Genomic DNA, 19,510 nt, shown 5'->3' with positions numbered 1-19,510 from the left:
GAGAGATGCACTCTTCCTCCAGTGGTTTGGTTGTGGACGCTTGTTTGCTACTTAAACTTCATGTGTTTTGCGGCTGCATCCTGGCTCTTGCAAGAGGATCTTGCAGAGCACAAAGAAACTTGTGTGAATTTTCACCCTGCTGTTTTGCAACTATTGCTCCACTGTAAAAATGTTGATGCCCTCAGGGAGTCTCTGTCACCATCAAGCTACCCTGGATGGCTTGTGCATGGCAGGAAATGCTAGCCTCAAGACTTGTCACCAGGTGGGCAGAGCAGGGAGGAAGGAAGCAGCCGTGGAATTTTGCAACTTACCCGCAGTGTTTGCTGAAGGCAGCTGAGCCCAGTGAAGCAGGTTGAAACTTACTGTGGAGCTATGCTAGAAGCATGCTTCTTGAGCGCTGCCTGGGTGCAACGCTTGCGAGACCCCCACAGGAAGGGCAGGTGGGCTTGCAGGAAAGGGGAGGTATCTGTAGGCTTGCACTCCTTAAAAGAGCGTGATTGTAACCTCCAGTATGTACACCCCAATGGCAACCATGAGCACAGATGGGGAAAGTTGAGATTTGGGTCATGAACCTTAATTTTCTCTGGCCTGTAATTTGGGTTTGCTTCACAGGTGCAAATCCCAGTTTTGCCTGCTGTCTCTCAGAGAAATCTGAAAGCAACAGGCAGGAGATGGAGCAATGCAGAGAGCTGAATTTGCAGTGTGTGTGCAGAGGTAACAGAGGACTGCTGTGTATTAGAGATGCAGACAGTAGAGACCCCTTTAGATGGTGTGCGTGGATTCCTCAGTTCATGAGGAGGGCTGCATGCCCCTCCAGGTGGGAAGTTCTGGTCTTGATATGATGCTGTGCTCAAGCCCTGCTGGAAAAAGGATTGCTGGGAAAATCTGTGCAGGTGTGAAGGCAGAGCTTCACAACTTCTATGGAGATGTCAAAATGGGAATGGCGTGCAACACCTCCCCAGCTGGGAATTGTGGTGGGAGGCATTGAAAATAAAAGGGCGAGGAGTCTAGTTGCTCAGAGGGCAGAGTGTGGACAGTGATGGGATGGGACAATATCCACATGTCTCTGTTGAGTTGTTCAGTGCTAAACTGGTGAAAATGTCTGTTCTCCTTCTACATGTCCCAGAAAGAAGAATCCGTCGAGCAGCCAGAGTTCCACTATGATGAATTTGGTTTCCGAGTTGAGAAGGAAGGTAAAGCCCGTTCTGTCCCTCCCCCTTCCATTGTGTCCTGCGTCCAGCCCTTCCCGTGCTTCCGAGTATGGCAGGGTGATTTTGCAACCATTCTGTGCTAGGTCTCTTCTACCCACCTGTAGTCATCTTTCTGTATCCTACCATTGTAATCAAGTGCATTAGACATGCTGGCCTTATGGGAGCCTGGAGCATAAACTATGCAGCAGAGTCATTTCCATCCCCTTATGCTTGTGCAACGGGTAAGGGAGAGAAAAGTTAAGAGGAAGTTACCATTTCCACTAGCAGCTGCACACTGGGGAAAGGCAACTTTCCCAGTTTACCATGGAGTGTCTGTCGTGTTCAGTAGCCCTGTAAGCACTGATAGCAGGCATAGTGACACATGCTGTCTGTTGAAAAACTCATGGCCAAGGTGAATGGCAGCAGTATGTGTTCTACCCATCCCAGCAGCTTGGCAAATTGTAGGGGCAGAATGCACATCCTATTTTTTCTACAAGATATAGAGGCGGGTGACCAAATGGAAGGAGATGTGTAGAGCTATTGCAGGTAGGCATTGAACTACAACAGCTGGCTGCCTTTGCAAAGAGGAAGATAAAGGAGTGGGGGATGTAGGAATTGCTTTATGTGCTCTGAGAGGAAGTTTCCAGGGCTCAGGCTGTACAGTGCAAGGGCAGAAGTTGTTTGCATGTGTGCCCTGAGGCACCTTGAGTCATAGAGCATCCTCTTTGAAGCAAAGACCTGGAGATGAGGACAGGACACAGTGATTTTCTTCAGTCAGAACATTTGATAGACTTGCACATTATAAAATCAGCAGAAAGATTTGGACTGCATTGTTAGTGCGTGTTATACCATGAAGGACAGAGGGCCTTACGTCAAACCTGTACTTGTGCTAAAGTATCTATTTTAGAAAGCCAGCCCCAGGTTAAGGTGCTCTCTCATTGTGAATTTGGAAGTGTCCTTATTAAAGCTTTTTTGGTGATTAAATATCCCCAAAGTTAACATTTTGCACCTCGTTACTTGCATGAGCATATAACTTCTTGCCACCTCTGAGGCTTGCTATGCTTTTGTCAGCCTGATTTACAGATCCTTAAAAACCCAGCAGGATGATGCTGCCAGGGTCTTGTTTAATTCCAGCCACACTCTGCTCTAAATCATGAGTAAGTAGAGCCTAGAAGCCTGCCGACAGCTTCTTAGTTCTCAAGGCCCCAGTGCCTTTTGCTTATGACTATAAAATTTGCTGCATGGAGAGGACAGTTAGAAACAAAGCTTTGCCTTTCCATGCTCTGGCTGGAAGACCTGAATGTTTTTAATGTGCTTCCTTTGGATGGCCTTCCTAGTCCCCATGCTGCCCTATGTTTGTTCCCTTTCCTGTTCCCTCTCTCACTTGTCTCCATTTCATTCTCTTCCCTTTGCTGAGGCAGATGGTGCTGAGCCAAACTCCAGCAAGCTTCTGGCGGTCCCGCTGACGGAGGAACCACAGCAGAGGCTCAAGTGGCAGGCTCATCTGGAATTCACACACAACCATGACGTGGGTGACCTCACCTGGGACAAAATTGAGGTCACCCTACCACATTCAGACAAGCTGCGCTCCCTGGTGCTAGCTGGCATCCCACACAGCATGAGGCCACAGGTGAGAGCACTGCCTGTTCTGGGCAGGCTCTCCTCATGGACTAAGAGACAGTGGAGCGAGACTGCTTTCTCTTAGTTGAGAAGGTGCCAGATTATGGCTTTCTGTGGCTGTCTTAGTGACTTTTCCTGTCTCTGTTCATCCTGTCCCCTCAGCTGTGGATGCGCCTGTCAGGGGCCTTGCAGAAGAAGAGGAATTCAGAGATGTCATATCGGGATATCGTGAAAAACAGCTCTAATGATGAAACCATTGCTGCCAAACAGGTAGGAGATACTGCCTAGTGCTGACTGGGCACAAGGGAGTGGGGAGAAGGGCATGGTTTGCTGCATGAGGAGGAAGGGGTGTTTGCCTAACACCTGCAGCAGGGACAGTTGAGAGGACTTGTGTGGTTGAATCCTGCTAAAGCTTCATCCTGTTGGGCATATTTCTCCTTTGTTTTGTTGGAATGGCAACTGTGCAGCTCCCCTCCTTCCTAGGACAGCAGGGAAGGGCTTGGACCCATGCTGCCTGCAGGCTAGAAAACAGTGTTGCAGTTGCATCTCAGCAAACATCCTGACATTCATTGAGGGAAGTGAAGGGTGAAAGGCTGACAGATGCATCTCTATTGAGGTAGTGACAACTGCTTCCAGGGACTGTCTTTGTTCCCTCAAATACAAAGTTTCTGAACACCAACAAGACTGTTACAGGGTGTTTTCCCTCTTCCTCTGACCTCTCCCTTTGTGGCAGGAGGCAAAGGCCATGGCAAAAGAAACTGAGCTCTGCACATGTTCATCTCTCACTAAGAAGCTAGGTTCAAAATGGTTGGAAGGAGGAACAACAGTGCCCGAGGGATATCTGTGGGCTGTTCACCTCCAAGTCCCCTGTCACAGATGTGGCCAGGTTTTTGGTTTCTTTCTGGGATAGGTTTGTTGGGAAGCCTTGCTTGAAATCCAAGCAGATGAAATTCCCAACCAGTATGCCTACTGTTCTCTGTGGTGAAGCTAGGGGCTGAGTTTAGGCAAGTATTTCTTGGGAGACACCAGGTTACCGTCTGCACTGGCATTTTCCCACATGTCAGTGGAGGCTGTTAAAGTGACCCCAGGTGCATGGACAGGGCCGTCTTCTTTGGTGCCTAAGGGCTTATGCATGAGTGTGGGGAAGCAGAGTTCCCTGAGGTGAGAGGCCATGGGGAAGGGCAGAGAGCAGAAGGCAATTGTTCGGATGCTGCTAGCTGACCCTGTCCTTGCTTATGGCTGTCTCGCAGATTGAAAAGGACTTGCTCCGCACGATGCCCAGCAATGCCTGCTTCTCCAACATGAACAGCATTGGGGTGCCACGGCTACGCAGGATACTACGGGGACTTGCCTGGCTCTACCCAGAGATTGGATATTGCCAAGGCACTGGCATGGTAACCCGCTTTCAGAGTGTCTTTATGATAGGGATCATTTTGTCTGTGGTGGCTATGCTGGGATAAGTGATTTGAGGCAGTGCTGCCAGACACTGTGGCCTCCAGATGAGCTGAAGGGAAATCCCTTCCATATGAAACGTTTTTCCTAGGGAAGGAAGAGCAGAGTAGCAGGATGCATCTAAAGATGTGGAAGAATTTAGTCCATCTGTTGGGGAGAGACAGGCATTACACTGAGGAGAAATGCCTTCAGTGGGAAACTGCAGGAGAGCTGCTGCAGAGGAAGGAAGATGTTGATCACCTAGACAACTTGTCCATCTCTCCATGTGAGGAAGTGGGGAAAGAGTTCTGCACCTCTTAGGACATGCAGTTCTTCTTCCTTCAAAATCCTAGGTGGCTGCCTCTCTGCTGCTCTTCTTGGAGGAGGAAGATGCCTTCTGGATGATGTGTGCTATCATTGAGGAACTGGTTCCTGCCTCCTACTTCAGTACCACCCTGATGGGCGTGCAGACAGACCAGCGCGTCCTGCGACAGCTCATTGTGCAGTACTTGCCCCGCCTGGACAAGTTGCTCCAGGAGCATGACATCGGTAAAAGTGTGCCTTAGAAACCGTAGCTTTTCTTGCCAGGGTGACATGCAGACAAAGATTACTGTTCTTATTTCACAAAGGGAGAGCAGCAGGGCTGGGAGCAAACCTCCTGGCCCTGGAGGCAATGCGTGGTCATCTTTGAGCTGCGAGGACAGCACTTAGGAGGGTCCATCTTCACTGGTTGACTGACTTCTGCTGTGATTCTTTTCCATGTCTCTATTTACAGAGCTCTCCTTGATCACCTTGCACTGGTTCCTCACCTCTTTTGCTAGTGTTGTCCACATCAAGCTGCTGCTGCGTATTTGGGACCTCTTCTTCTACCAGGGCTCTCTGGTGCTGTTCCAACTCACTTTGGGCATGCTCAGTATGAAGGTAATTCCCACCTCCTCTTCCTCCTTTATAGCCCTTCAGTGTTTAATTCTGAGTCTGAGAGGCAAGAAGGCTTTTTTATCCACTTCCTGTATGTGGTTTGGGAGGGTGCTAGGGAAGATGACTTTCTGCGTTCTTGAGTACTGGAGGCTGTGAAGAGAATTTCAAAGCACTTTGCAAGAATCAGGGATTGCTGTTATCCCTGCCTACCTCATTTCCTCCCTCATAATTAAACCCCATCAGCTGCCCCCCTCTATTCACTCTAGATCCCATTCTGAGGGCCCATCTTACCTAAACCAAGATATCTCTTGATTTTGCACCATCTCTGAGCAGAGATATAAAGCTGAGGTTGCGGTCATCTGGGATGCTTTTGATGGCACTGTTGAACGCTCCAACAGATTACCATTGTTCTGACTACATGTGATTTGACTGGCTTATGTTTAACCAGCCTGATCTTTTCCTTGTTAGGAGAAAAATATTTTTGTAGTTCAGCTCGCTGTGTGAAGGGCAAGGGTGAGCCTGCTGGGAGTAAGGGGAAGGTGGAGCACAGTTTGACATGGTAGGCGCTCTGTAGTGTGAGACTGAGCAGCTTCCATTCCCTTGTCCCCAGCAAGATCCCTGCTGTGCCCAGCCCTGCTGGTGGGTACAGAATAGCTTCGGTTTTGTCTTTCCTTGCTGGTTTGACTTCATTTCAATGATTGATGCTGTGATTCAGAAACATGCCAGCTAGAATTCTGAGGGGAGATCTCAGTGCAGTAGAGCAGTAAAAGGTGCTGTTCCCCTCCCAAAGGTAGCTTGGCCTTTTCCTGCTGAAGTTTTTTTATGAAATTGTCTAGTTGTACGTGCCCAGGCTGTACACTGAATGTGAAATTGCATCTAGCAGCCCCAAGAGCCTAGCTGTTGTGCTTACTGTTCTGTGTGGCAAAATGACTGCATCGTTGCAGGAGGATGAGCTAATCCAGTCCGAGAACTCTGCCTCAATCTTCAACACGCTCTCGGACATCCCAAGTCAGATTGAAGATGCAGATGTGCTGCTGCGGGAGGCCATGCGCGTGGCTGGCTCTCTGACAGACGTGGCGGTGGAGACCCAGCGTCGCAAACACTTGGCCTACCTCATTGCTGACCAAGGGCAGCTGCTCAACTCCAGCACCACTGTCAACAATTTATCCAAAGTGAGTGTGCAGAGTCCCACCTGCCTCTGCTGCTCCGTTTTTACCATTCCCTTACGTGTTGCCTCCCCATCGCTGTTTGTGAGCAAGAGGTCCTCCTGTCTGAGAGGATTTTGGCTCCAGGATGACTGTGTCATCCAGTGGAGAAAAGGTATTGGGAAGTGAGGGGGAGGTCTGTACTAATGAAATGCTGCCAGATCTGTCCTGGTTGATAAATCCCCAGGTGAAAGGGATATTGACATTGATTGTAATTATCATTAATGAGAGTTGCGATGGGAAGTGCATTTTATTAATGGAAACCAAAAGAAACAACAGATGCTTTTGGCAGAATTTGCTTGGATCATGCAGAGTAGGAACTGGAGTTAATCCATTAGTAAGAAACTGATCAGTAAAATAACTCTGGAAGGTAGAGTCAGAAAACAGCAGCAGCCTTTGAGGAGCTGAATAAAAAATGTACCTGTTTTTAATCTTGGGACTGCAGTCTGCAGTTGCGGATGTAGTAGCTGCTGTTTGTGAAGCCTGTGGAAGATGTATTCTTGATGCTCGTCTGTGTGCGAATCACAAGACACTCCTACAATTCTGAGATGTGATCGGCATCCACTTCGAAATTTATAGATACTTACGTGTAGAACTGCTTTTGGCAACAAGCACAATTAGAACTAAAATTATTCACTCGAATCATGGTTGATTCTTGAACTCCAATTATGCTTTCGTAATAATTGAGCTATAAATAACCTGTTGCACGTGGAGCAGATCAAGCAGTAGAGCTGATTCATTGCGTTAGAGCTACAACAACTCCTGTCTAAAATTGCCAGTTCACTTGCCTGCCCCTTCCAGTGGTAGCTGTCAGGACCCCTCGCCCCAAGCTGACCTGTGTGGAGGGTTGCCTTATTTTATTTCTGAATTCTGTCCTAACGTTCACTTTGTTCTCTCTCTTCCCTCTCCCTCAGATTGTGCGGCGCAGGACTCAGCGCAGGAAATCTGGCATCGCCTCTCTGCTTTTTGGTAAGGACAATCCTGTGCCTTTCATGTGGTGTTGATGGATATAGCAGCCTAGGAGGCAGGGAAGTGAGCAGAGCAGGGAAACACTGGGACGGAGGAAGAGGAGAGGATGGAGCCGGAACTGAAAGATGAGAGGGAAGAAGTGCAGTTTTCTACTTGCTTGCTTTGATCTGAGCTCAGAAAGCAAATTTCAGATTAGATGGTTAGTCCTTAAATGGTGACTAACAGCAGGCTGCAGCTCAGCCCAGCTGTAATGTCCTTCTTGTACTGGCCAACAGGTCAAACACATTTTCTGGCAGACCATATCCAGTCCACAGGCTGGATGTTGTACTCTCCTGATCTTCCTCTGCTCAGTTCAGGAACATCTCTGCAGGTCTGTGACAGGGCAGGATGGTGCAGTGTGTCACCCATGAAAATTTATAAATGCAGACATCACTGATGTTGCCCCTTACTTTGAGAGTTCAATGTGAACACTTTTGATTTTCTTCGCTTATGAGCTAAGCCAGCATATGTCCAGAAAGCACACAGCCAGAATAGGTTTTGCATGGGTTTAAAAGTAACTTGCTTCTGTGACTCCATAATACCCCTTTCTCTTGTAAGTCTCACTGCCATCACCTTCCTTGCAACTGGTTAGCTTTCTTGAAATTACCACATCTCGCCACAGAAATTGTTTTTCCGGAGGAAGACAACATACTGAATTTACAGGGTTCAAACAGTGTTCCTGTTGTGGTTGAAATGGCCTGAATAAATCTAAAACTGGGTTTTACTGGTCTTTCCAGAGAAGAGCTTTTCTGATGTTCTCCAGGAAGCTGATGTATTGTCACAGGCTTGCTGCAAGCACATACAGTATCACATATAAAAGTTATGGTAGAAGACCAATAAAGCTGTAAGGTCAAGCATGCAGAAGTGAAGAAATGCAGGAAGGTTGTTTGTGCAACCTAAATTCAGACCTCTTGTAGGTAATGTTATCATACAGTCAGTACAGACTGAACTGGCAGGGAACTTAGCTGCCAAATGCATTTCTTGTGTCTCATGTAGTCTCCCTGACCAAGTTTGAGTAGCTTTGTGAAGGTGGTAGTGAGTTATACCCATGCAGAAAGATAAATTTTAAGTTCAAGCTTCGAAATATATCAGTGGTAGAACTGAGATGATTGTTAGTGTTTTCTCATTTTAGTGGGGTTTCTGTACAGTGACTGTCATGTTTTTTACCTAATATTATTAGTAGTATTTAAAATGTTGGTTAAAATAGCGAAGTTGTCATCCTGCAGCAGATGACCAGAATGGAAAACTTCAGCCCAAGTGAGGGGAAGGAAAGCTTGGGTGTGATAAATTCATCTTATACTGGGAACTGTCAATCAACCTTAAGTGTAAAGTCTGCTGCCTGTGATAGTTACCATGTAGAGCTGGTACATAGCCCTCGTCTGGGTGGGAGTAAGAAAGAACTTACCCAGAACTTAATTCTTCTTCCTTAGAGTGAATGCAGATTTAGTAGTGACTTGGACAGGAGTCGCAGAATCACAGGAGCACTGTTCGGAAGGGACCTCTAGATGCCTGTAGTCCAGCCTCTCGTGCTCAAAGCCAGACTCTTGCTCATGCTAGATCAGGTCAGCCAGCGCTTTCTCTAGCTGAGATTCAAGGAGTTGGACCAGATTTCTCATGAAGGAATAGAAAGAAGAAACAGCGAAAGGTAATTTGGGGGAGAACAAGATCTGCGTGTTGTCCTTTTCCTGTTGGGTGGGCATTGCAACAAGGAAATGCAGTAGAGCTAGTGCTCCTCTGCACAGCTGTGCAGCTAGTCAGTCTTCGCAGGCTCAAAATAGAGCCTCCTCACGTGTGGCCAATCCCGCACTGGTTTCCTGTTTTGGAAATGTACGTGCAGGCGTGTTGGGTGCAGTGAGGTGAATCTGGTGGAAACCCCAGTTGCTTTCCTCTGATCGTGTATATTCTAAGGTGGGAGGATGTGGACTTGCTTCCCACATCTCTTGCTTGTGTTTGGGTGGGATTGATCTGAGTACAGAGGGAGGAGCGTGGTATTTTGGCCAGAAGGGACTAAATGATGACAGAAAGAATCAGTGATCTATGTAAATGAGGGCAGCCCACGGAGCTAGTGTGGCTGTGGTTGAGTAGTTTCTTCTTTAGTCACATTCTGTTTTAGCAACATGAATTTCTGGGAATCCCCACCGTCTGCGTGATCACCTATCTATTTACAATCTTTGCATCTCTAAATCTGTAGTGAGACTTCTTACATGCTCTAGTTCCTACCCCTGGCCACTGAGGAGGAGGTTTTGTTAATTTTCATTGCTTGGACTGGGAGTAAGTACGCCCTACAATTTTTCTAGTCCAGAAGCAAAGTTCAGTTTTCTCTTAAGCTCTGTGTATCTGATTCTCTAATAATTTAATTTAGGAGACAGAAAACAATTATAAAAATAATTTTAAATCTAATTTTGTGCTTCTATTTATTTTCTTAAAGTTTTGGTCTTTTTAATTAGGATCACTTGTAATTCACAGGTACTGTTAATCACTTCAATAAGCAGAAGCTTCATGTCTACATAGCTGTTGCAGCAGCTGTATAGCTCGGGCCACTCTTTATTCATATTGGTTTCTATAATGCTGTTAGAAGATAAGCAGAGTACTAATTTGCTATCCAGTTATTGACTTGAGTCTTGCATAAAAGCTGTGTTTGTGTAAAAATTGGAGTTCAGTGAAAAATACATTGGTTTAAATGTTAGTTTTGTTAATCAAGCTACCACATCTTCAGTATATTATAGAGGGAGCAAAAATAGATATATGAAAATACACTTTGAATTTAAAACAAACTGAATTTTTTTAGGAAAAGAAGCAAATAGTTCATTGTTCCCAAACATCATGTACCCAATTTTAAAGGCATTGAGATACATTAACTGCCTAAAGAATCCATCCCATTAGGTATCTTTCTGCATAAATTAATAGAGATAGGCTGTCAAGACTCCTGGGGGAATTAGTGATGGTTGAAAGATGCTTTGGTAACTTTTACTTTGTGCTTATGAACATTTCTATACACCCAAAACCTTTGAAATCTGTCTCTTAGGGAGGTCAAGGTCTTAAGTAGATGGTGGCTTTTGTCTCATGGCTCTGACTTCTAGACTAACAGGAGAAAGTGGTCTGTCTTGGGTTTTCAAATCTTTTTCAAGACTCAGTGAAGAAGATGCTCTCAGCCTGTGAAGTACGCAAAAAATCAGAAGTAGTTCAACCAAAAGCTGTTTCAGTTTCAAGAGAATTTCAGTTGAAGAGAATTTTTGAAAGTTCCCTAGTTTTGTGTCCCACCGCTCCAGCCATCTGTATACTGCATAGACACTTCTCTAAAGCAGTACACAGTACCTTGGCATACTGAGTTGTCCAGACAGATCAAAGGTGGCATCTTCCGGTTCCATATGTGGTTTGAAATACCAGCTGCTTAAAGTTTGAGACAGTCAAATTGATATTGGTTATTTATGTTATTGAACAGATCGGCAGTAAGAACCTGCCTTAGTTGTAGGCACTTCAAATGTCAGGCTTTTTTTGATTTCTGTAGAATCAATGATTTCTAATGTTAACAAAAAAATAGATACTTCACACTTGTTTTCCTTTCCTCATCTTTCCCTGGCTGTGTGGGCTCCCCCAGGGGATGATGATCTGGAGGCACTGAAAGCCAAGAACATCAAGCAGACAGAGCTGGTGGCCGACCTGCGTGAGGCCATTCTCCAGGTGGCACGGCACTTCCAGTGTGTGGATCCCAAGAACTGCAGCATTGTGAGTGGGAACAGCTGGATCTGCACTGCTGTGTGCTCCAGGCATGAGCGTTGAGTGTCTACCACAGGACAGGGCTGTTCAAATTCTCCTGGAGTGCGTGGGGTAATGGGTGGAGGGTGAGGGTTGCTCAACCCATCCCTGGTGGAGGAGGGCTGCAGTGGGAGGCTGTCTGCCTGCTAGGAGCAGGAAGGGATTTGGAAACGGGCATGCAAGCTTTGGCAGATCAGCTGAATCATATGTTGCTTTTCATTCCTCTTTGCTCTTCATCCACACACACGCTAGGATCTGACTCCAGACTACAGCATGGAGAGCCACCAGCGGGACCACGAGAACTATGTGGCCTGTTCCCGCAACCGACGACGACGAGCCAAGGCACTACTGGACTTTGAGCGCCATGATGACGATGAGCTGGGCTTCCGCAAGAATGACATCATTACGGTGCGTCAGCTTATGAGACAGGGACCAGGGCAGGACCATGCAGACCCAGCTTGTTTGGGATGCTGCACTGCCTCTTCTGCAGGGAAAGAAGGGAGGAGATCAGCTCAGAGCCCAGTTAGGAGCCCAAGGGAAGCAGGTGGTGTTTCTGGGGGCTGCCTGGGGATGAGGCAGTGTGTTCCTGTGAGTGTTGTCTTGTGGGTCATTCTCAGTGAAACCACGAAGTCCCTTTCCTGGCTGCCATACAGCTGAGCAAAAGATTGATTTGGTCCCACCTGGGTCACGGTGTAACACTGTGCACTAAACTGTGGTAAGACTGTAAAAGCATCTGTTTGCATTTTAGCTGTGGGCATCCCATCTGAAATTGGGAAAACAGGGGTAGCGTGTTTGCAGTAGCTTTTTGCCCTTGAAGGCCCTGGGCCACGTGAGAAGAGGACATTGGCAAAACTGTTGAGAAGAAAGCAGTTCCTCATGGTGCACATGCAGCTGGGCAGCTGTAACCCTCCTGGCACTGCACCCAGTGCACTGCACTCAGTGTTTTCCACTCCTTGTTTTTCAGATCATTTCCCAGAAAGATGAGCACTGTTGGGTGGGAGAGCTGAATGGACTGAGAGGTGAGAGCAGGATGGGTTGCACTGGGGAGAGTGGGGTGGGATGTGGAGTATCCATTCATCCACAGCAACTGCTCTGGCACGTTTGTAGCAAAGTCTCTGCCAGTTACCCGGAGCAGCTGCCAGGGACAAGGGAAATGTTAAAGCAGGGTATGAGAGCCGTGGTGCACCTATGTGGTTATTTCTTGCAAACAGCAAGTTTAGGCTCCATCCTCCTGGTGCAGGGTGGTTGGGTGCATGTCATCTCTGCTGCTTGTGGGCAGTGTCCTGTAATTGGCTGCTTCTTGCAGTTGCCTTAATTCTTGTGATTTTGAGGCTGCTTGCTTCCTTCTTTGGGATTAGACTCTATGAACTCTGATTTATGCTCAGCTTCCACTGGTCTTGTTTGTGTTAGAGGTTTCTCAGTGTCTGTGTCAGGCTCACCTCCTTGTCCCTCTTTGTAGGTTGGTTTCCTGCAAAATTTGTGGAAATCTTGGATGAGCGGAGCAAAGAGGTAATTAAAAAACGCCACAACAACAACAAAAAAACACAGCAAAAAGGAAGAGTCATGTCATAGCTGAGAAAACAGAGTTGAAAAGAGCCATATATTTCCCTCCTTGAGTCTGTTTGTTCTCTCTGGCTATTGAGTGCTCGGTGATGTGATCAGGCACCTTATCTTCCTAAGCCTGTTTGTTCAACTTCCTGATGCTGACTAAGTGGAGAATGAGGGCCTCAGAGAGCTGCACGGGGTAGCTGAGTGTGATGCCTGGGCTTGCAAGGACCCTAGAGATGAGCTTCGGGAAAGCTGAGAAAGCAGCGGGCAGGTACACAGCAGGACCCTGTGGGCAGGGGTGCCTCCCACTGCCTCCCACTGCCTGTGCTCTCTACCTCCTTTGAGGCTGTGCCTGTGGATCCTGCTCATGCTTTGCAGTCACCACAGTGGATTCTTCCTGAGCAGCTGTGTCTGAGGGGGCACTCTGTCTCTCGCAACCGGCAGTGGTGAGATGCCACCTATTTAGAGCAGATACCTCAATATGGCTGCAAGGCTGCGGTAATGGATAGGAGGCAAACATCATCAGCTGTTGGCCTAGGCAATTTGCAGGGGAAGTGGAGAAGATCCTGTTCTCCTTCTCCCCCTCAGCATTTGGAGAGTGAGGAAGGGCACAAAGGCTGACCTGAGATCCCTAGAGAGGCCCCTAGAGAGGTGTCACTATTGACATCTCACTTGTTTCCTCACCTCTCTATGTGTAAACACACCCTGTACTGCTGAGCAGTTCTCTCAACTGTGGAAATAGAGAGGATCCCACTCATCCTAATTCTGGAATATCCTTCCTGCTAACAGCGTGTCAGCGTGATACCTCGGAGTGGTGTACCAGCAGACCTGGGAATTCCCATCTACCCCCATTTGCCTTGACTTTTAGCAGCCTACAGAGACCCAGAGACCCTCAGTGCAAGTCCCTCTCCTTACCTTAGCTCAGTCAGCATCACACCAAACCGCACCAGTTCCAACATGCTGAACACTGCCAGGACGGTGCTGGGGTCACCTGGGTGGTCTCCTGGGCAGCTCCTAGGCACAAAGATCCTGGCATCCCAGTAATGCCCAGAGGAGTAGCACTGAACATGGTGCCTTATGCGAGAGCCAGCAAGAGCATGAGGGGTTAAGGGAGAGGGGCTAGTGGGCACATGTGAGTGGAGGAGGTATGCACAGAGAAGCTGTAGGTGAGCAGACCACCTCTGTGCTCTGCCCCCCCACCAGTATGCTGAGAGCTGGCTTTTTGTGTTCCTCAGTACTCCATCGCTGGAGATGACTCAGTCACAGAAGGGGTGACGGACTTGGTGCGAGGGACGCTCTGTCCAGCCTTGAAGTCCATATTTGAACATGGATTGAAGAAGCCATCTCTGCTAGGAGGGCCCTGCCATCCCTGGCTGTTCATTGAAGAGGTGAGATATCTCAGTTCTCTCTCTGGGACAGTGTTGCCAGTGGGCTGGGACGAGGGGGCTCTAGGGAGGAGTGCACTGACTGCCCCTCTGCCCTACTAGGCTGCAAGCCGGGAAGTGGAACGGGACTTTGACTCTGTGTATTCTCGCCTTGTGCTCTGCAAGACTTACAGGTAAGGCCGCTTCATTCACACGGAGTGGCTGGGTCTGTGCCCTGCTCCTGCGTGCTCATCAAACTGCTGCTGCTCTCCACCTTGGGAAGGGTCATGGTCTGCCTCGTCCTTCTGTGGGTGTGGTGTCAGCAGGCTGCTGTGCCTGGGGCTGGCAGTGGCTCTAGTCCCCTTCCCTGGGCTCTTGTGTTTGCTTCTGGGTCTGGATCTTGCTGTCTTACAGCTGCAGGATCACCTGTGGGCTCAGCAGTAGCAAGAGAGCTGTTGGGGTATGGAGAGGGAAAGGCCTGCATGTGCCCAGGGTGGCTCCAGAGCTAGCTGGGTCTCTGCTGTGATCTTTGCAGGCTTGATGAAGATGGCAAAGTCCTCACTCCAGAGGAGCTGCTTTACCGGGTGAGTGCTGCCTCAGCCCAGCTTCTAATGCGGGGAAGTTTCCCATGGAGGGTGCTGGAGGGTGATGCCCATCTCCAGGGAGATGCTTGAGAGTCTTCCAGACCTTCCCTGATGGGAAGGAGTAGAGACACCAGGTGCCTGGGGAAAGGCAGAAAGTGAAGCCATCAGGAAGGCTTAGCCCCTCTGATGCTCACAGGTGGCACTGGGTGAGGGTGAGGAGCTCTGCGGGGGGCTGGGCAGTGTTTGGCTGTGTTGCTGAAATGGCTGCCCAGCCCAGCCTGAGGCTGAGCTGAGAAGGTGATGACCACATCTTTCCACCCTGCAGGCAGTTCAGGCTGTGAATGTGACGCACGATGCTGCACATGCACAGATGGATGTGAAGCTTCGTTCCCTCATCTGCGTTGGACTCAAGTGAGTCATCCAGTCCTGATACCCTCAGCATCGTGGGTGCGAGGACCTTGGGAGGGGGCAGAGTGGGCTCAAGGGCAGTGGTTGTTTCAATCTACCTTAGACCACAGGGTCTTTTTCCCCTCTCACTGCAGCCCCTTAGTGGAACCTGCTCCTTTCTTGTTCGTCATGCTGGCCCAGCTGCTGGCTGGAAGCAGTAGCTCTCATTGCATGGAATGGCTCACACAAGTTTACTGGGGTATCCTTTTCCCACTGGGGACAGGACTGTGGGCTGGGGTTAAGGCTTGGGCTGAAAATAGACTATCCCAAAGGGATGGGGCTTCTTTCCTTGGCTTCAGACGAGTAACATGCCTTCACCCCATCGCTGCAGTGAGCAGGTGCTGCATTTGTGGCTGGAGGTGCTGTGCTCAAGCCTGCAGACCGTGGAGAAGTGGTTCCATCCCTGGTCATTCCTGCGCAGTCCTGGCTGGGTGCAGATCAAATGTGAGCTGAGGTGAGTCTGTCCCCATGGGCCTCGCCATGGTCTGGAATGGATTTCCTCTTCCACTGCAGGAGGTGGCCCTCATGATGGCTGGCTTTGGACCCTCTCCAGTGAATAGCAGCGTGGGCTGCCCAGTCATCCCCACTGCAGAGATTTCCTTCTGTGTGCTGAGGCAGCAGCAACTGTCTAGACAGTTTAATGCGATGTGCTGTGCCTGCCTGATCAAGAGCTTGGCTCCTGGGAGCTGTCGTGACAAGCAGGCAGCCTCTGCCTGCCAGCAACCTCCTGCTGTGCCCTGCACCTACTCTGATGGTGCCTTTTCCAACTCCTGCTCTCCAGGTCCTCTGCCAGCCACCACGAGTCCAAGCAGGGAACAGGGAATGTGGTAGGGAGACAGTCTGGCTGTCGCTGGCCAGGAAGGAGTCACCAGCTGACTCCTGGTTAAGCGAGGGAGCGGTGTCAGGGGCTGAACGCAGCTGAGCTCGCACAAAGCACGTCGCTTGGAGCCCAGGGCACACATCCACACGGCGTGCTCCTGGCCCTCCTGCACTCTGCAAAGCCACATCCAGTCCCAGGGAGCCGCAGAGCAAAGCCCATCGCCACCACCACCGCTCCAGCCCTGTTGCTGCCGCCTTCCTGTGGGAACTGGCCTTTGTCTGCGCCACCCGGTTGCCTCTGTCCCCAGTGGGAGCGTCTGTAGCCAGGAGGCCTGTGTGTAGACACCTCGGGGTGCCCTGTTCTTGTGCTGCCACCGAATGGGCAGAAGGGAGTCCCCTCCACCTCTGTGCTGTGGTGTCCTGTGGCTGCTTTCTTGCAGCACGGGGGTTGTGCTAGTTCAGCACAGCCGAAGGACCAAGTGGGACTGGTTCATGGCTGGGCTGGGTTTGTGGGGAGCAGGAGCGGAGGCTTATGCCATATTTCTCCCAGCCAGCTTCCTGTGGAGGGCCTTGGCTCCCCCACTGCTGCAAGAGTTGGAGTTAACCCCCACGCAGGTGTTTCCCCCGAGTTTGAAGGACTGATGGGCTTGTCGCCAGGAGGTCTGAGCTCTGCATCCCTGTCCTAGGGACAAGGTTGAGGCTGTGCCTGCAGCCCCTGCTCAGAGCTGGGTCCAGCGAGGGAGCTCCACGTGCCATCCCCGTGCAGCACTTGGGCGTGGGGGTCAGGACACTTCATTTACTCCAGGGAGAGAGAGAGGGGGGATTGCAGAAACTCTGAGGTGCTACTGCCAGGAGTCCGCTTTCTGGAGAGGAACCTGCAGCACCCCCATTGCCAGCTCCGTGTTGTCCTCAGCCATGTGTGTCTGCGGTCTAGCATAGCCCGGGTCTGCCCACGCCACCCTGCACTGCTGTGCCAGGCTCTGTAGGTGTTGCACTTGAGTCACATCTTCAAGTTTCTCTTTCCAGCCTGGGCCTGGCAGGATGTGAAGCCCAAAGAGGAGGGGGGAACAGGGGGTGAGTGGCTGGTGCTGCCCTTTCAACACCAGCAAACAAGGATCTCCATTCTTGTAAGCTTAGCGGTGTGCCAGTGCAGTTGTGTGCATGGGGCAGCAGTTGTGGGCACAGGCTGGGAGTGTGATCTGGGCGGGTGTGTTACTGTCGCTCTCTTCCATTGCAGAGTCCTCTGCAAATTTGCCTTCAGCCTCTCTCAGGACTGGGAGCTGCCAATAAAGAGGGAGGTGAGTAGGTGGCATCTCCCTCAGCCGGGGGCTTTGCTTACCACCTCCCTCTCCCAGCTCTGTGCTCCAGCCCATCCTCTGCCTCCTCTTGAGCCGCCACCAGAGGCTGTGGATGGGGCAGCTTTCCCTGCCAGGGTGCCAGCGTAGGCTGTGCACGGGGAGCAGCGCGGCAGTGCTGGCAGAGGGTGCTGCTGGGGTGGAAATGGCAGGCCCCTCCCTTTCCCGGTGCTCTCCAAACTGCAGGGCCTCTCCCAGTTTTAGCTGCGCGGAGGTGGGAAGTGCAGAAGGCTGCTCTGGGTGCTGGAGACCTCGGCATGCTGGGGCTCTGCCCCCAGACGCAACCTCGCCTTTTCTGGGTGCGGTGCGCTGACCTGGGTCTCTGTGCCATCCTGCAGGAGAAGGAGAAGAAGCCGCTGAAGGAAGGGGTGCAGGACATGCTCGTGAAGCACCATCTCTTCAGCTGGGACATAGATGGGTGACCCCCACCCTGCCCCATCGTGGGGAACGTTCTCAATGGCGCACACTCCTCTCTCCCACCCCCATCGTGTCTCACCCCCTGCCCTCCCCCACCCCACCCACTTGTATCTGTGACAAGATCCCCCTCGGGGGGGGCTGCCAGGCCACCTGGGACAGATGGCAGCAGCACGAGAGGCTGAGCTGCAGACCCAAGGGAGGTGATGGTCGAAGGTGATGCTGCAAAGGGACAAGTGTGTTCTGGCCACAAAAACAAGTGCAAGTGCCCCCTCTCAGCCTCCCTGATCTCTGCCACCCCCATCTTCTGCTTGCCTCAGCCCTGCCTCCCCCCTGGTGCCTGGGGGAGCAGCCTGGCCTGCAGCCCCTCGTGCGCTGCTTCGTCGGCCAGCAGCTGCCTGGGGCGGGGGGGGAGGGGGGGGGGGGGGGGCGGTGAGCGCATCTGCTGCTGCTGTAGCTGTGGGGAAGAGGCAGCCCTTGTGGGGTGGCTTTGGTCCGTGAAGGCTGGTGCGTTGCAGGTGCCACTCCAGGTACAAGTGGAATTGGGCCAGTGAGAGACTCGCCAGGAGCAGGGTTAGCACATCCCCCCGCACAAGCCAAGGGCTCGCCTCTGTCGGGGAGAGGGGTGGCAAAACCTGAAGCACTTGGACAAGTTCCTCAGACTTGGAGCCAGGGCTGAGAAAGGGGGAACCGGCATCAGCCTCATCCCACCTCCCTGGCACTGGTGTGTGGGGTGTTGACAAGAGGTGCCTGACTGCACCCGCCTGTTACCTCTGTAACAGCCTTAGGGGATGGGCCTTGTCTCCTCTGGGAGCAGACAAAAAACCACCTCTCCCCTAAACAAGAGTGTTTCATGCTGTCATTTTAGTCTCTAGATGATTTTTACTGTTAACCAAAAAGCTGTAAATTAACTCCAGGAATGTGTATATTTTGGCACTGTTGTAGCTCTCAGGATGGGGTTCAGGTTGGAGCTGGCTCAGGGAGACTGACTTGTCCTCCTCGCCCTGCGGTGGCCGTGGGGACGCAGGTCAGGAGTGGAGAATTGCTGCTTTGTGGTGGTGGCTCTGGATATGGAGTCTGTGACTTTCTACTGAAAGCGCTTGTCTGTGAGCACAAACTACTCATGAAATGACACTAGATTCTTACTTTCCTTTATTCGGTGGGTTTGTAAATAAACTGCATCTTGGGAGAGTGCTGGGCTTTGGCTTTGTTTTTTGACAGGCCCAGGACTAGAGTTAATTCTTCATTTCTGCCAATTGATAATTGTGACCCTATTTCTCCGCTGGCTCCTGCTAGTGTTGAGCTGTCTCTGCTCAGCCTGTGCTGGCATCGTGGGGGCTCCTCACCGGCCTCGCCTCAGCCCAGGCCACACGGGCAGGTAGTGGCCAGGGCAGGAGTTGTGCTGGCAGCAGTGGCAGCCCTGCCCTGCCTCTCTGCCACCAGCCCTCCCTGAAGTGCAGCTCTGCAGCAGAGCCCCAGAAATACTCCAGACTAGGGTCTGTAGGGACACTGCAGGAGGAGGGCCCTTAGCAAAGGGAGAGGGGCTGGCAGAACGCCGGGCTGGGCGGTAGCAGTGTTGTCTGCACAACAAGTAGCTTCTTCAGAAAAAGCAGGTGGGGTCTTCTCTGCAAAGTGAGACAGTAACAGGGCACAGGCCCTGGGAGAACCGTGTTCGGAAGCCCAGGTTCATGGGAGGGTGGAAGTTGCAGCGTGTTTAGTGATGTGAAAATGAGTGTTTTCAGTCAAAGTAATTCCAGGCTGCAGCGTTACCTCACCACTGTACGGCTGGGGTCCAGACCAGCCTGCTGCGCTGGGGAAGGCTGTAAAAGCTGCCCGTGCTTCTCCTATTGT

General features: G+C 50.7%; 1 protein-coding gene across 9 annotated transcripts in view; it reads left to right on the top strand.

Moving 5' to 3' along the window:
* The window catches only part of SGSM3 (small G protein signaling modulator 3), a 30,415-nt gene extending 12,363 nt beyond the window's left edge, over nucleotides 1–18,052 (top strand). For 8 of the 9 annotated variants that reach the window (XM_068401289.1, XM_068401295.1, XM_068401291.1 and 5 more), the window contains 19 exons: nucleotides 1,127–1,193; nucleotides 2,612–2,820; nucleotides 2,973–3,080; nucleotides 4,061–4,204; nucleotides 4,595–4,790; nucleotides 5,017–5,162; nucleotides 6,104–6,331; nucleotides 7,279–7,333; nucleotides 10,971–11,098; nucleotides 11,381–11,536; nucleotides 12,093–12,147; nucleotides 12,588–12,637; nucleotides 13,912–14,064; nucleotides 14,164–14,234; nucleotides 14,576–14,624; nucleotides 14,950–15,035; nucleotides 15,403–15,525; nucleotides 17,128–17,188; nucleotides 17,584–18,052. In XM_068401289.1, the coding sequence (XP_068257390.1) occupies nucleotides 1,127–1,193; nucleotides 2,612–2,820; nucleotides 2,973–3,080; nucleotides 4,061–4,204; nucleotides 4,595–4,790; nucleotides 5,017–5,162; nucleotides 6,104–6,331; nucleotides 7,279–7,333; nucleotides 10,971–11,098; nucleotides 11,381–11,536; nucleotides 12,093–12,147; nucleotides 12,588–12,637; nucleotides 13,912–14,064; nucleotides 14,164–14,234; nucleotides 14,576–14,624; nucleotides 14,950–15,035; nucleotides 15,403–15,525; nucleotides 17,128–17,188; nucleotides 17,584–17,667 (2,169 nt within the window). In that variant the 3' untranslated portion in view covers nucleotides 17,668–18,052. The remainder of the gene's footprint in view (nucleotides 1–1,126; nucleotides 1,194–2,611; nucleotides 2,821–2,972; nucleotides 3,081–4,060; nucleotides 4,205–4,594; nucleotides 4,791–5,016; nucleotides 5,163–6,103; nucleotides 6,332–7,278; nucleotides 7,334–10,970; nucleotides 11,099–11,380; nucleotides 11,537–12,092; nucleotides 12,148–12,587; nucleotides 12,638–13,911; nucleotides 14,065–14,163; nucleotides 14,235–14,575; nucleotides 14,625–14,949; nucleotides 15,036–15,402; nucleotides 15,526–17,127; nucleotides 17,189–17,583) is intronic. The other variant, XM_068401299.1, reaches the window with a different exon arrangement.
* Nucleotides 18,053–19,510: the final 1,458 nt, after the last annotated feature.

This window comes from Nyctibius grandis, chromosome 5 (assembly GCF_013368605.1).
Source record: "Nyctibius grandis isolate bNycGra1 chromosome 5, bNycGra1.pri, whole genome shotgun sequence".
NCBI classification, from domain to species: Eukaryota; Metazoa; Chordata; class Aves; order Nyctibiiformes; family Nyctibiidae; genus Nyctibius; species Nyctibius grandis.
Note: the sequence above shows the minus strand (reverse complement) of the source record. Positions and strands in the feature narration are given on the sequence as shown.